General features: G+C 41.5%; 1 protein-coding gene across 1 annotated transcript in view; it reads left to right on the plus strand.

Annotated features, from left to right (window-relative positions):
- The first annotated feature begins 2,161 nt into the window (after positions 1–2,161).
- The window catches only part of doc2b (double C2-like domains, beta), a 289,938-nt gene continuing 275,363 nt past the window's right edge, over positions 2,162–16,736 (plus strand). The window contains exon 1 of the mRNA XM_041801872.1: positions 2,162–2,735. Within this exon, the coding sequence (XP_041657806.1) occupies positions 2,417–2,735 (319 nt within the window). The 5' untranslated portion in view covers positions 2,162–2,416. The remainder of the gene's footprint in view (positions 2,736–16,736) is intronic.

The following is a 16,736-nucleotide window of genomic DNA, read 5'->3' on the forward strand; positions in this document are numbered from 1 at the left end:
ACCCAGAACCAGTCCTGGAACTTGCTTTCTTGGAAAGAGGGCTAGTGTCAAACATTCTAAACTTTGGAACTGTACCTCTCTCAGTTTGAAGAGGGGGTCCCAAGCAAGATTTATGTGTACAAATGCAATGTCCATTTGAGATGACAATACAGTTGTGCCAGAGTACATGGTATTCCTAAGCAAGTAGAGGTGTTCAGATACTTCTGATCGTCTCCTGACTCTTAAAAACTGTTGTATGTTCACAACACGGCCCATTTCATCCTCTGGAGCTGCACTGTAGATGTGGAAGAAGGGAGAAGCTTGTTTTGAGGTCTTCAAAGTAATGAAGTAGGATGAACTTCATGTCAGCAAAGAGCATACACTAATAAATAATTGGGGCTTTTCCATGCCGCGACTCGTCTTGAGTCAGCACCGCAGCCCAGCGCATCAGAGGGTTTGCTTTTCCACCACAGCCAGGCTACCCATTTGAAGGTGCGTCTAGAGCTGATGACGCAGTATTTTGAGCCCTCCTCAATCTCTCTACACTGTCTGACATGAATGAATTTACATCATTATAAAGCAAAAATCAAACTGTAGACCGACAGCGCCGCAAGCTGCTCTTTTTACTTTCTCTCCCTCCCTCTCTCTCTCTCTCTCTCTCTCCCTCTGCAATCAGTAAACAAACAATAATTCACACTTATCATCAAAAGGAGAAGATTTTCCTGCGTAGAAGTTAAAGAACAGTCTCATTATTGATCTGTGGGTCTCTAAAGAGCAGAAAATAACAATCATATTTTTGGATTGGGCAGTGAGAACGGTATATTTTACTAGTGCCAGTTAATGAATTAAAGACCGAATCCGTCATGGGTGAAATGTTTCGAATATTTCTAGCATTTAATTTTTTAGAAGTCAAGAATTCATCCATCTATAAGAAGGGGACATGGTCAAACTTTGGTTATTAGTAGGTGCAGAAAAAGGTGTGAGAAGCTGTGCACAACTATCTGACTGTAGTATGAGCACAAAAATCTAGAGTTTTGGTCTTGTGTCATAAATATTTCAGTCAGATGCTGACACTGCTGTAACAGAGTTATGGACAGCTGGAGCAGAGGCAGGGATAAAATGTATCTCCTCGTCTCCCAGTGGGTTGAAAATTGATCATAGAAGGGCTATCAGAAGCAGAAGGGGGTAAATCCCCCCCAGCAAATCAGACCCCACAAAGTGCTTCGACATCAGCGCACGCAATTATGGCGGAAGAGATTAGCATGGATGCTGCAATAGCGTCCGTTTTATTAGAACTTGATGACATTTCTTTGTTAAATGAAGAACAAAGAACAGCATTCAGCTGTTTTCTTTTCAAAGATGACAACAGTCATGTACTGACATGTCTACAGTCGCCATAGTTCATGTTATGTGGTTCTCTATGGAGTTTATTCCTTGGTAGTGATGCACCTCAGTAGCGGCGATAAAGTCGTGTTTTGTAGCTCTGATTGGCCCCGTAAAGATGTGACAGATGAACGTTCAAGTGGTTGAAACATTTCTGAGTTTTTGGTCTTGATTTCACATCAAGGAGGAGGTGGCAGGTCCTAGAACAGTTGATTTTCTGTCATTTTGTTTAATTCTAAGTACAAAATTTATTAAAATGCTTGGGGAGAAACACTGGGTCATTTATGTTAACTTAGACTGTCAATATGAAGGTATGCAACAGGTGAGAGAGAGTAAATGACAGACTTTTAGAGCAAAACATCCAACAGGTGCAACCTGAACACAGAGAATCAATGCATGCCTCTTGGTCCATGTTATCATAGATCCAAAGTCACACATGCACCACCTCAAACACTCAAATTCATGCATGCCTGAGTCTGGCACTGTGCTGGATCTTCCCTCCCACTGACAGATGGATCAGGTTAATATCATAATTAAGCACCTCGGCCGACGGTTCCTGTTTACTGCCCGGTTGCTAGGCAGTGACATCAGCTGATCCCTCCCTCCTTCGTCTGTAATCCCTTCCCTCTGCCTCGCACTCCCTCACACAAACACCACTCTCTCTCTCTCTCTCTCTCTCTGTCTCTCTCTCTCTGCTCACTCAGATAGGCAGCGCAGACGTGGGCAGCGTGTGGGGGTATAGGAAGAGGAAGAGGAGAGAGAGCGGGAGGGTAGTAGGTAGTAGAGTGAGTGAGCCTGTCAGACAGCATGGTCTGGGTCTGAGATCAGCACTGGAAGACGCAGCAGCAGACTCTAGATTTCCATGTAGAGCAGAGTGGGGATATCCATGCATCACCTGGACCTGTCCACCTGGGGCATCACCAACCTCTTCTAGGGAGGTAGAGCAAGAGGAAAAAGGAGGAGGAGGACAAGGGGGAGGGTTTGTTTACCTTCTTTTTTTTCTTTTCTCAGTTTTTTTTGGTTTTGGGAGTGGGCTCCGGGCTGGACCGCATGCATGACACAACGCAAAGGCGAGAAACCCACCATCAGCATCCAGGAGCACATGGCCATTGACGTGTGCCCTGGACCCATCCAACCCATCAAGCAGATCTCAGACTACTTCCCCCGTTACCCCAGGGGCCTCCCCCCTTCTGTGCCGCCCCCAAAAACGGGCCACACTGGGCCCCAGAGCTCTGCCCTCTCCTCTGCCTCTGAAAGTGACCGCCCCAATGAGGATAAACCGGACCGGGCTTGTGCCGGAGCCTCCGCCTCCTTGCAGGCCAGCAGGAGGGAAGAGGAGCCGGACGTGGAGGGATACGACTCGGATGACTCCAGTGAGTGCTTCTCGTCATCTCTGTGGTGTTTTCCAACATGTCTACTTCTCTTTGTCTCTCTCTTTTACTTCTTGCTCTCCCCTCTCCCTTTCTCTTATTACTGCAACCCCATTTTTTGCCACCGGTTGCCAGGCATCCCTCCAGCCGTGTGGCTTTGTGGCTTTATCTCTCACCTTTCTTCCCTTGGCTGCCTCGTCCATCTCTATCTCTATCAAGCCGCCTGCTGTATGTGTGTTTGAGCGTGTCTGTGTCTCTGTGCTGCAGCTAACTCTTTTCCCTCTCAGTCGACACACAGCCAACTGTTGCTGCTGCGAAGAACACAACTCCCCCCTCCCCCTCCTTCTTCTCAGCTCTGCTCCAACTGAAAGCATGATTTGTGTGATTTTATTGGAGTAAATGGTTGCACATGTCCGTCACCAGGTGCATGTGTGCATTTTTCACATTACCCGTGCCTCCAGGGTGCTCGGTGTACAGTCGATCAGTCTCAGGCTGAATGATTCATGGCTTCTTGGTGAATCTCCGAATTAGTCGCAGGTTTGCGCTCAGCGGAGGCTGACTGAATCTGTAAACTCATCCACATACAGTACATGAAAATGTCAAGAAGGAGAAGTTCAAATTGTGTGAAAATGTTGTTTGTCAGTCTGGTTTTGTGATTCTAAAGCATCAAGATGTGTGTGCCCATATCTGTTTCCATCACAGAGGGGAGGTTCCTTTGAGAAAGCCTTGGCTAAATGTCATTCCTTTAATCTGTTATGTTTGAAGGGATGAATAATAAAGGATTTTTACCAAGAAGCAAAGCTGTAGAAGCAATAACACGTCAAAGAGATGAAGAAAGATTTAAGCATGCTGCAACCATTTTCAAACTCACAAACAGCTGCAAAGAAAGGTGATTCAACAGTCTGCACCATGCTGAGAGCAATGTGCCACATTAAAAGCTCCTGCAAACCTGCAGCAGTGGAAAAAATCCTTTGGATCTGTCAGTGAAATAGTAAAGGACTTACTGCATTTGTCGCTTCTGGACTTGGTCCATCCTAAACTTACTGAATTAGGCATGAACTATTTGAGAAAAATGTCTCAACTGTGATTATTTTGACTCATATTGCATTGAATAATTGTTATCATTCTGATAAGGAAAACATTTTTTAGTCTATTATAAAAAAAAGCACCTTGCATGTTCTGCAATTTTAAATGTCAGTAGGACATATTGCACTTTAATCTAAATTTTAACCACTTGCCCATCTTTCCTCAGAATAACATGTTGCACACAGATTATACCTCCACTGTGTCCTCTTGTTTGGAGGTTTTTTGTTGCGTCTGTGCACGAGAGACTTGTGATTGCAGGTTAATGTGTGACAGCAGTGCAGCTTCTCTGAGAGTTAATCCATGCAGAGCAGCATGCAAGGGTGGGGGGGTTAGGCCATCTCTAATCCAGAACTGGACAGAAGGGGGAGGGAGGGGGGATGGGAGAGAACAGAAGAGGCAGGTTGGGCTTGGCAGATGTTGCTCTATGACCTCAGCAAAGGCAACCAGGATTTCAGTCAGAGGGGAGAATGATGGGAGAGATCTATGGTTCTGATTCATGAATGCAGTCATCAATTATTGTGAGGGAGTTCTAGAGATAAGAAACACTAATGTATTTACTCTTTTGTTTTAGCAATGACAGCAGTGTACGGTATGAGCTGCATTTGCGAACACTAATTTTTCAACTAGACTTTACCCAAACCTTTTCCTGCCAGCCACATAACATTCTTTCCATGTGAAGCTGATGCATGAATTCGCCAGGAAATATTCATGAAAACTCACCACCAGTACCACTCATATAGCGGACTCTGTTGCCTCATCTGCTACTTCTGCTTCTTTTTTATTCATGTTTGTGCTGTCCCCTCAGACATTACCCTTGTTCAGGGATAGCCTCCCTACACAAATCGCTTCTGTAGATGTGTTCATATATGGAGGATGCTTCCTAGTGGTTAATGCAAAGAAGTGCATTTCTTTACAAATGGATAGAGCTGATAGAAACTACCTGTAGCCATTGAAGATAGGGTAATTTTTATGGCTTTATTGACAGAGACATGACAGTGGATAAAGAAACAGAGATGAGGAAGCAGGAAATGACATTCAGGAAAGGAGCCATTGGCCAGACTTAGGATATTTTCACAAAATACTTCAGTAAAAATACAAAAGGAGCTCCAGTTAAGCTCAGTGGGTGTGCTGGCTGACATGTTTTTGCAAATGAAGCGTTTGTACTTTTTGCTTACTTGCACAAATACCAATCAAACTGTCAAGCTCTGACTACTAACTATTATCAGACAGATAATCTGACTTTATTTTATTTCAAACTGAAAAAGAAATTATTCAAAGATAGTCATTATATGTCCCTGCTCTTCCTGTGCATACAAGGAAAGCCTGAGGCAGCAAAAAAACAGAGCATCAATGGCATTGATAAGTCAGATGCAGAGTAAAGGAGGAGCTAGGGTGGAGGAGGGTTGCAAAAAAACTGCTAGCAGAGGAATCAGCCAAGGGGAGCATGCAAAGCAGCTTAAAAAAGGCAGCATGAATGTGATTTGCCAATCACGTGCTTAGATGCATGACCAACTTACTCTGTGGCCTGCCTGAACGAATGTTCTCAAGCTTTTTAAACATAGTGGAGGTGCGTTCGATACAAAAATATTACAAAGGAGAGGAGTTTAACTGGCAAATGATATTTCAGAAAGATTCACATGGCAATAAATGGACTTCAGGTTGGCGCACCTAAATAAATGTTTGTAAGAGGAGGTGCATTGGTAAAACTGTTTGGGAGGAATTCAGAGGTGCGTATGTGAAAAAAACATAGATTGCAAATGGATACTTTGAGGTCTATTCTGGATGAAGAGCATTGAGCTAACCCCGAATTTCCATATACAGCGTGCGCACTGCGGCTTTGCTCCTGATCAGCAGGAAGAGATCACTGGAGAACTGCGAGTTCATGCAGGAATAGCGTGTCAACAGCGGACTATTTTACATTTGGGGTTAATTTATCATCCTTTCCAGTATAAGTCCATGATATTATTGCTTCCTCCATTGAGTGAGTACATTAGGAAGTTAAAAGGTTAATTTTTGCTTAAAGGATCTGTGGTTTTATGCAAAATTCTTTGGCTAAATATCCCCAAAAGTTAACTTTTCCTCGTCAATGGCGCCATTGTAGCTCTGAGACCCACTGACCACTCGGTGACCCTTTTCTCTCGCTGCAGGATGAGAAGTAATGTTGATAAAGTGATGATTTACGATCGGGAGTCCGTGCATTGTGTTTTATTTTGAAAGAACCGGATATTCTACGCTTATGACTTCCATGGTTGGTGCTTTCTGAACGACACTGAATTTTCAAGGTTTGGCAGTGGCCGACGCTGAAATAGACCTGCAGCGTATCTGAAACGAAGCGGAGCAGAGTGCCGCTCCAGGCACGTGCCGCTGCCAGTCTGGAATGGCTATGGAAATGCTCTGATAGACTAGAGAAGGAGCGAAGTGCTCCGCAGTTCGATTCGCTGGCGTTCCGCAGCGCGCACGCTGTATATGGAAATTTGGGGCAACTCTTAAACTTTAACCAACTCTGTTAAAAGATTCCTGAGAGATCCTGATTGTTGTTAGAATGGAGGGCTAGGGTGATTTGCATGATTTAAACATTACATTAACTATCATTTAATATTAGTCCAATGCATTTTGGTCCTTTTGATTTTGCACCAGCATTTGAATAATTTCCATGTAATTGTGATGTTGCATCTTCTTGCAGTAATACTGTGGACAGCTACTGATGACATATATGGAACTTTAACAGATGTGCCCTTGTAATGCTGAATCAAGGAGGGGCACTTACAATCAAGAGGGGGTAAAGGTTAAAGTTAAAAATGGAACTTAGTCTTGTTATACAGACAGTGCAAACCATGGACACGTTATTAGAAAATGCATATTTGTACATTTTATTTGCATTTGGCTGTAACATTTTGTTTCAATGAGCCATGCAGCAAATCAGCCCTGATCTTGGCTTGTTACGAATGTCTGAGACCATAAGATAAGAAAAAGCACAAAAATGTCCAACTACTGTATTATTTTTTGTTTTAACACACAGCCAGCCATACTGGAGATGTATTCGGTAATGCCTAAAGCAGGCAAAACTATTGGTTGAAGGATTGGCATTGCTATGAAATGTGTGAAAATTGCTTTGGATTGTCATGCCATGTAGCAGAGTCTGGCAGCTCTGCCACCACTGGGATAAGCAAATGTGCATGAATGAGAGGCAGGTTGTAAAGTGCTATGAGGTAGGGAAGTGCTGTATAAGTGGAACCCATTTTGCCTGCCTTTATCAACAAGGAAAGTCTTGATGTAGTTCTGACTGAAAAAAGTATGACTTTGTCTCTTCCTTTCAGAACAACTCCCAACTTAACAGCAAAATCTGTGTCTGTTTTCAGCATTACAAAACAGACAATGAAACATCCTTGCCTCCTCTGCGGTGCTTTCTCTTGTTGAAAAGTTTTCATCCAGGTGCAACAATAGTAATGCCTTTGAAAAGAGAGTTTGCAAAAGTGTGCGCCATTGTCCTCATTTGTAAAGTTCATTGTGAAGACACTACAAAGACACGACAAAGACAAAGAGTTTATAGAGAGAAGTTTGGCAGGAAGTGGGGATGCAATCAAGAGGATAACAGCAGCTTTTTCAAGTGTGGCCATTCAGAACAAGTACAAACACTTGCCTCTGGATTTGGCTGGACAACACATTGCATCTATGACCTACCTGCAACAAGTCAGCAAGAGGTGTTAAGATGGTGTGCTATCTTGGCCTGGCACCCCTTGGGAAAAAAAAGACAATGTTCAGAGAGGCTTCCTGCTTGAAAAAAAAAAATGAAAAGATAAATGAAAAGAGTGTAACATAAAGAGCAGGGTGCATCTAAGTGGGCCAATTACTACATGATAATGAGGACAACTTTGGGCCCAGTTCTCCTGTTAATGACAGAATGCTTGCAGAATTCAGGGTTGCTTAACACTTTCTGAATCAGACTTTTGATGCAAAGGACCAAAACCAATGAATCAAATTTTGCTCCAAATATTGTTGGTGTTTTAATTCTATGTGGGACTGAGCAGCTTTGATTTCCGCTGTCCAAAAGAGACAACTTCTTTTATATGTACAGTACTATGCAGAGCTTTAGGGCCTGTTTAGGCCAAAAATTGAGGCCGAGGTACATAACTCCATTTAGGTGAAGCAGCCTTTGACAATAAAAGCACCTGGGATAGAGATTGGCATTTTGGCTGGGTTTTCAATAAGCTCTATAATGAGCAGACGGCTGTATGCTCTTGCTTTTAAAACGACATCAACAAATACTATATTCATAGATAATTTTTTGAGCTTTCAGCCTTTTTTTGGCAGTTGAATAGAGACAGGAAATGTAGGTAGAGAGAGCCAGGGAAGAAATGCACCAAATAGAAACCAGTAACCAGAGTGTCAAGGACTGTAGCTTCTGTATATGATGTCTGCTCTACCAGCTGAGATAAATCTGTGCCCCAGAAACTATTTAGTTAAAGTTAAAGGTTTTATAAATCAGTACAAGATCACTATTGGTGTAAGAAAAACATACTAATAATAAAGGGAATAACAACCCATGCCCAGTACTCATCATGGACGTATTCATGGTTGGATTTGTTTGATCATCTTTTGTTTTACTGTCAAAATCATGACAGAACTTTATGTAAATGTGGTTAAATATAACAAGTATTGGGACATTGGGGTGTGAATACAGTCACTGTGGATTTATTGTTGTTTTAAGATGACAGTCAAAGATTAGTAACTCTGCTGCAGCTTCTTGAAAACGTCAAACCACATCTCCTCTGCATCCTCCCAGCTAATAAGGCAATTAGACACCAACATCTGCCGGAGCATAATCTTAATGATTTTACAATCACCTGAAGAGTCATCAGTAATACCGGATAATTATCATGTCAACTTCACTTCCATATTTAAAAAAACACACGAAGGAAGGAGCGTCAAAGTAACTATGGTGCCGTTTAATTGTAAACAAACTCTGAGACGAGTAATCCAAAGTGTGAGTCATCTGGATGTGTATCTCAAACCTCACCTGCCTGCAGTGTTGATGTGTCTAATGAAGACCTGCACTAAGAAGGAACACATACGAGGGGCTGTTTGGATCTGATGCAACGTCCCGAATAATCCCAAGCTGCTGCTGTAATGGGAGTTAGAGGAGCAGGAGGGTAAACACACAATACAGCAGCATGAGTCTGCTTTAAAGAGTGGAGTCAGTAAGACTTCCTCTACATTACACTTCCACACTACTGGTAATGTACCCTGATTTCCTGACACTACATAACTTTTGTGTTTTCATTTCTAATCTTGTGAGTACATGAGCTGACTCAGGAAACATGAGCCTCTACGTAAAACCTCCCTTCACAGCCGCAATACTGCTTCTCAGAACCAAAATGTCCGTTATGGTTAGTGATAAAAAGCACAAAAATGATGCTAAAGGACCACTGCAGCACATTCTCTGGACACTCATCCTCCTCTTTATGCTCTGAAGTCAAGTAACAGTGTGTGAGCTGACAGAACATAAGATTGCAGTGGAAATCGTTGGGGTTATAAGCACTGGACTTCAATCTAGACAATATTCAAAAATACGTTGTTTGCAGATGATGGCATGTCACAGAGAAGATTGGGCAGTAAAAACTCCAGACTGGGGGGCAGGAAGTGATTTCTGCATGGAGAAGCATTATCAAAATGACAAGTTTTGTGCTGTTTAAAACTCTGCCATCCTTTTACATTGCAAACAAAAAGTCTAGTCTCACTTGTTGCGATTCTAAATCTGTCTCTGGAAATCATTGGCTCAGCTTGGTGATAAAAGCTGGTCTTTTAGCAGCCAAATGGCTCTTCTTTTTAAAGCAGTTTAGCTTTTTAAAAGTCTACTAGAGAAACAAAAATGGAAAAAGAAAACTAACCAGTGTTCCAATGAGGGCATTTTTCATAGTCAAAGTTTGGTTAAAGGGGACATATTTTACCCCTTTAAAACAAGTTTATATTGGTGTCAGAGGTCGTCCAAAACATGTCTGTGAAGTTTATTGCTGAAAAAACACTCTAGTATTGGATTTTTGCACATTTAAAAATCCTGTTTCAGCCCTGCTCAGAACGAGCTGTTTCTGTATCTTTAAATGTTAATGAGCTGTCTGACTCTGCCTCTGACTACACCCCTCACAGGAAGTGGGTGTGGCTTAACAGATGTGACTCTCCTAATTCTCCTCTCTGCTGATCACTGGAAGAACTTTTTTTCATGTGGGGAGGGGCAAACCATTTTTATGATTCTTCAGGGGATTGTGTACAGGCCAGAAGCACATATTTTTGTTAGAAAATCCTGGATATTTTGCATATGTGACCTTTAAAGAAACAAGATGAAAAGACTCAGATTACCCAGATTACAACAGAGATATCCGGAGTTGCTCTTGCGGAAACCCCAGGCAACAAGACAAAGCTTACGTTGAGACTGCAGGAAAGATACTAAAGTATAGCAAGTCTAAAACTTGTACTATGGTAAAATTTGCAGTTCCCTCGTAGGAAGCACAGGAAATGTTTACATGGTGGAACATAGGACAAACTGGTCAAAACATGGAGTTTAAAATAGGTGACAGTTTGGATTTTCTGTGCAACAACTCCCTCTGATTAAATAGCCTATAACTTGAATACTATAGGTTTTAATTACCATAGTATGCCTCACTAAATTTCCACATTCCAGGGGTAGTAGTCCACATTCAGGTGACTACTACCTCTGTAATAAGGGTTTGCGAATATAGATGTTAGGCTATATGCCTAAATAGGTACACATTTGTAATAAAACCAAGCCATTTCAGTGGCAATCCAAACCCTGAACATTTTGTTTCATTAACCATGTAGTTATTAGTTGCATGTTTAAAAAGTCATATGAGGTGAGGCATTTGTTGCTCTCTTTAGTCAGGCTGTTTTTATTTGGAGTCTGCCCTGACGTTGCACGTTAATAACAGCATGATTGAAGCCCTCCACAAAAACAAAATCAGACTTTGGGAGTGTTTCCTTTGATCATCATATTTTGAGAGTTTTGGGCCAAAGAGAGTAAGGAGCACTGGAAGAGTAAGGAGTGACACAGTTTTAGAGACTCCTCATTTTGCATGAAAGCTTTAAAATTATACCTTGAAAATATCTTAACAGAGGTCTAACAATGCAATCCAGCTGAGTCACTTGTGTGTTTGTCATTGTTTTAAGAAAGCTTCCATTTTCATTTCATTTGATAGAGGGTAAAAAAAATGTTTAAACAGAGTCAAAGAATAAAATAAACCACCAGTAATCCTTAGTAAACTGCATTTTTGATCCCATTTGTAAACCTTAATTATGTTGCTTTTTAAAACACAGTGTTGTTTGTAACCATGACCTCGAGGAGGGGACAGCTTCAGAGTGCTTATTTGTCAGACACAGTGTTCAACATCGTTATGAATTAAATATGCTGGAGTGCATGTACAAAATGACTCACCGAGATCCAGCATTCCCCCGAATAATGTAGCAGTAGTCGCATTTTCCAGTTATTTCAGTTGAGTTACTTTCTCTGTTTAAGTAACTCAGTTAATGTTAACAAGAGGTTTTCTCCAGAAATTGTTCTAACCATTTCACTTTGTGATTTTTTAAAATTGTATTACTCATACCTTTATTTGTATTAAAAAAGGATTTTATTTTAAAAACTTCTCGTATCAAGTTGCCACCTTTAACCCAAGGGGAAAAGTGCATAGAAAAGGAGAAAAAGAATAAATACGTAAATAAGCAGATTACTTTTGACTAGTTCACTGAATTGACTAAGAGTTTGACGTAAAAGGAGACAGTCAAAGCACAGTGAGAGCAGGAAGACTTGATAGGCCTTTGCACACTGAGTTCATTTTATTCGTACGAAACTTTCCCATGTTGAAAAAGAGCTTACGTTGTTTAAATCATGTTTGCACACTAATGCCATAACTTTTTCATTATTTTTTTAGAAGCAGGTGTGATATTTTGATTTTTTTTTGCATCCTCTTTCTCCATCACAGTGAAACCACACTTTAAACACCAGGACTTGTCTCCTATATTATGTGGATATCAACCATGGAATAAAATCGATAGTGTGCCAAAGTTTGTTCTCTCAGCCACATAAAAGGGGACTGAATTAAAAAGTTGCTCTCTAGCTCTCCAACTTTGTATTGCACTATGATGCCAGAGCTGGCGCCATATGACCTCCAATTTCCACATACAATGGTTGCCTCGCGATCTGCAAGCAAACGTACTGTGGAAACTGCTAAACTGCTTAAATCCACGTAGAGCAGAAAGATCCGAAACAGTCAGAAAAACTTGCGAAGTGTCTGGTCAAATTCAAAATACAACACAGTGCATGGACTCCCAGTCATAAATCATCACCATATCAACATTACGTTTCATCCTGTGGCACAAGCAAAAGGTTATCGGGAGGTCAGTGGGTCACAGAGTGACAATGACACCATTGATGAGGAAAAGTTAATGCTTGAAATTGAAAACCACAGAATTTTACACTAAACCACAGATTCTTTATAGTAAACATGAACCTTTTAGCTTCATAATGTCCTTAACCATGGTGGAAGCAATAAAATCATGGAATCATATGGAAATGAACGATACATCACTTTAAAAGGCAAAATAATCAGGTTTTGACATACTATTCCTACGTGAGCTAGCAGTTCCCATGATCTTCACCCTCTTGTCTCATGCCAATCATGGCTGCGCTGCATTGTGCCATAGACACTTCCAGTGCGTGAAGTCACTCACCTTCAGTCGGAGCAAAACCGTGGCGTGAAGAGCAGCTGGTGTATGTGGAAATTACAGGTGAAGCTGCTGTCAGGATGAGTGGACCTAGTGTGTGTTTTTCAAGGAGTGAAAAAGACGCATAATCGTCTTCAATCTTTTTTCTCTTCGCAGTACGAAACAATTACCATGTTTTATGAATTTTTGCAGCAAATGCAAATAAAACTCATCTGACTCAGTGTCCAAGGTTAAAGTGTGAGATTTTTTTTTCTTGATTACAGATCTGAAAAATACAGATCTGAAAGTGACAGAGTCAGTGTGTAGAGACCATAAGGCATGTGGTATCTGGTTGCTGCCTAGAAAGCACAACTACAGTAAAAGATCCAAACACCACAGGATTTAGCAAAAATTTCCAACATCAATTGCCAACATGTCTTTCTTGTTGAATAGCATGTACTGAGGTTTAGATTTCATCGTCTTACCTATAGAAGTACTCCTGCTCTGATAACCTGCTGCTGCAACACTACTTTGCCACAGAGGTGGATCAATAAAGTAGGTAAATCTCTGTAATGATCTACCAATTGAGTGTCAAATAAGTCCTGGAATACACAGCTATCATCACAGATTGATGGTGTGCAGCTCTGTGAAAGGATTTCTCCTTTATGATCCAGCTGCTCCCATACTGTGCAGTTTTGAAAGAGCTGCTCAAGGACGGCTGAAACCAAGGCTACGTTATAAAAGCTGGGTACACATCAAGTCACTTTTACAGATCTGACAGCTCCCCTTGAATGGCAACAAGCCTATAAGAATAACAATGATGGAAGTGATTTTATAACCGTTTTTCCTGTTCTGTCGGCTTGGCTTGTACACACGCCGTGCTTGATTTCACCTCAGAGGGGTGGTAAAGTTTTAACAGTCTTGTTGTGAGGCTAATCTGATGATTCTTGGTCTTATATGTATGAGCCACACATTGAGGTAAGATCATTTCTCCCTCCTGGTGGTGCTGCGAGAATAGAAAAGCTACATCAGTTTGAATTTGTTGGGCTGCCTTTCAAAAACTGCTCTGGAGACTTCCACCCTGTTGCTGCATGAAATGGAAGAGACAGGAACTCTCTTCTTCCTGTTGTTTGTGATATAAAAGAGCCAGCACTGCCCCAAATTGGCTCTCTTTTGTCCTGCGAGACCTGATCTAGTATGTGGATGCTTCCTCTGGGGGCGGCAGGGGAGGGTGGAGTGGTTTGCCAGAGTTCTCCCTCATGTACCAAATCACACAGGGACATCTCAATCGGTGCTAAGATCCTGCTGGCTAATCTGCATAACAGCACCATTTTCTGACTCATTGTGACTCATCTTTGATTTTAATTGAAACGGAAAAGTGCATCACCCACCAAGTGTCCCAGCTCCCCTGCGAAGGGCGGTAATCAAAACCAATTGGACGTCAGAATCTCTGCCACATTAATTAGTGGTCATCTGTGTGCGGTAGGTGCAGGAGGGGCCGAGGAGAAATAGTTGGAGTGACCCACATGATGGAGCAGGCCCTTGTGTTTTTGAGAGATAAGCCTCAGAGCCATACGTGTTGACAGGACTGATGCAGGTTAGCTTTGGGGGGAGTGGATAATATATGCACACACAGGTCTCCCCAGAGATGTCTTGCTCTGGCAGTACTGCTGTCTCCTCAGCTACAGTGTTTGCTTGTAAGTGTCAAGTGTGGAGGAGAGAAGTGTCTCAAAGAAAACGTATGAACCGACAGAGAAAAACAAATAAAATCAGCACAGCTGTATTTTTATATGTGTTTGAGGAGAAGTGAGAAAAATAACGCATTAGGGTACTTTACCACAAATTAAAACCCTTTAAATCATTTCACATGTCAGTTATGTAAATGGCACCATATCACTTTTTGTTTTTTAGTCTTTAGTTGACTCCACTGTGATTTTGCAGCCTAGTTTATGGCCAATAATGTTTAAATCGACAGCCTGGCAACATCACTGACAGTCATAAAAACCCTTTAAAGCTCTTAATATGCTAACAGTTTCTCAATGAATGACAGTCATTTTGACTGTTTTCACATTTACTTTGCATTACATATAACTTTCAGGTCAGGTGTCTTAGCATATGACGATCTGGAACTTTGCCATGCCAACCATGGCCCTGTACCAGAGTTTCAGAGAGCCATCTGGCTGCGGACCTCTGTGGTGGGGTGTTTTAGATTCATCTGTTGCAGAAATCTATGATGAAGAGACCTTGAACATGGGGCGGGAAGTGACACTCTAACCCTTGTTGGGTTTTTTCGTATTTTTTGGTGTGTTAAATTTAAATTCATCCCCCTCAGTAAATTTGTTTTTCTATTCTTAAAATTCTTCTGTTGCGAAAAATAGCCACTTACCATAACCTCTGACAGCGAGTGGAAAATATACATCAATCTGTACACCTTATGGTTCTGGCTTAGGCAATGTCACTTCCCTGCCCCATTGTCAAGGTCGCCCCATTGTAGTGGACTGAAACAGATGAGACCAAAATGCCCCACCATAGAGGTCTGCAGCCAGATCCTCTTGGAGTTTCCACCATACTTTTTCGTCACCTCAAGAGTTCCAGCTTTTAGAAGAATCACTGCTTTGCTTTAGATAGCTAACCTTGCAAAGCAGATGGATATGCCTGTTTCTGTGTTTCCTACTGGTGAATGCATCTTGAAAAGCTCCCATCTGAACCATTTGGGCTCAGTTAGAAAGTGACAGACCAATCAGCGTCGAGGGGCAGTACTTTCGGGCGAGGCAGAGTCGTGACAGTGGACAGTGGATTTTTTTAAATGACGGCAGATTAACCTCAGAGCTACAGTGATGCAAATCAATGTGGTAAGTACCCAAAAGCTATCAAATATTGTAAATTAAGTGTCATCTCTTTGATTTATACTGTTTGTAGCACTGTAGCTTGGTAAGTCTTTCACTTCTAAATTAGATTAATAAAATGGTGTTGTGCACCAGGACTACATTTTAGGACAAGAGGAAATTAGTTTTTTGACATAACTGCAGAATCAGCCGTCCTGTATGCTGCGCCAGACTTGTATAATTACTGAAGCTTCGTCACCTCTCATCACTACAGGAAGGTCGAGTGTGCAGCCGCCCGCCTCCAGCTGCCTGACAAAAGCTATATTTAAATTGTTAAAACTTTTTCACACCCTATCCTCTGATCCCTGTCTCAGACAGTATGATTTTTTTGATAATCTGCAAAACAACAGAAGCCACCTGATGGCTTCTTTTTACATTTTGTTTGTTGTTTGTTGCTGCAGGAGCAGGTTTAAACCCCAAATCATACGAGAGTGCACTGAGGAGTTCAGCATTGCACTAAGGGGATCTGCCCCACTGTGACTGGTAAACAAAATCGTCTTACACAAACTGAATATAAGAGTAATGAGGATAAAATTGAAGCAATTTTCCTTTTTCTCTTTTATTAGCAAAGTAAGACTCGGTATCCACACAAAAGGTCCTGTACACAAGAGAAGATGAACTTAACTTTTACACAAAAAACCCAATTTACCTCCACAGAATCTGGATTTTTGACACCAGGTCTGCCTTTGCTGAGTAGTACAAGAAGATAAGAGGGCAAACACTTCAGGAATCAATAGCTTTAAGAGAGCAGGGTGAAAACAGTTCAGCAGATTCATGTAAATGCTTTTATACATGGGCCTAAACCTAACCCATGGAATTATCAACTTGATGCAAGTTTGATTACCATTAAAGACAGATGGTGTGCAAAGAAAACATAACTTGCTGTTTGGTTCTGAAAAAATCCTGCAAAGAATTTTGGATGGTTTGATACAGCAGTATAAGTGACATTAAGTCGATATGGGTTGGCGTGCAGTTGAGAAATCAACCAACACAAATGAAGCTGTCTATCTAAGATGTTAGCACCATAAAATTCAGGTCTTTTTCAGTGATATCCCCCATCCTTTGCAGCACTCATTACCTGTGCTAACAGTGCAAACAGCTCCGGACCACTGTGGGAGAGAAATCCTCGATTTTAAATGACATTCAATGTGCATGTGGTTTCAAATGTGACTTTAATGATAGTACTGAGAATGAAGAAAACTCAACCTTAGGGGACTATAACCTCACCACACAGAAACCTAGTGGCCAGACTGATAAAAGCAGTTACACTAATGCTTGTGTAATTGAAGGCGCTGGACTTAAATATGGACACAGCAAAGCAAAT

Source organism: Cheilinus undulatus, linkage group 12 (genome assembly GCF_018320785.1).
Source record: "Cheilinus undulatus linkage group 12, ASM1832078v1, whole genome shotgun sequence".
Lineage (NCBI taxonomy): Eukaryota > Metazoa > Chordata > Actinopteri > Labriformes > Labridae > Cheilinus > Cheilinus undulatus.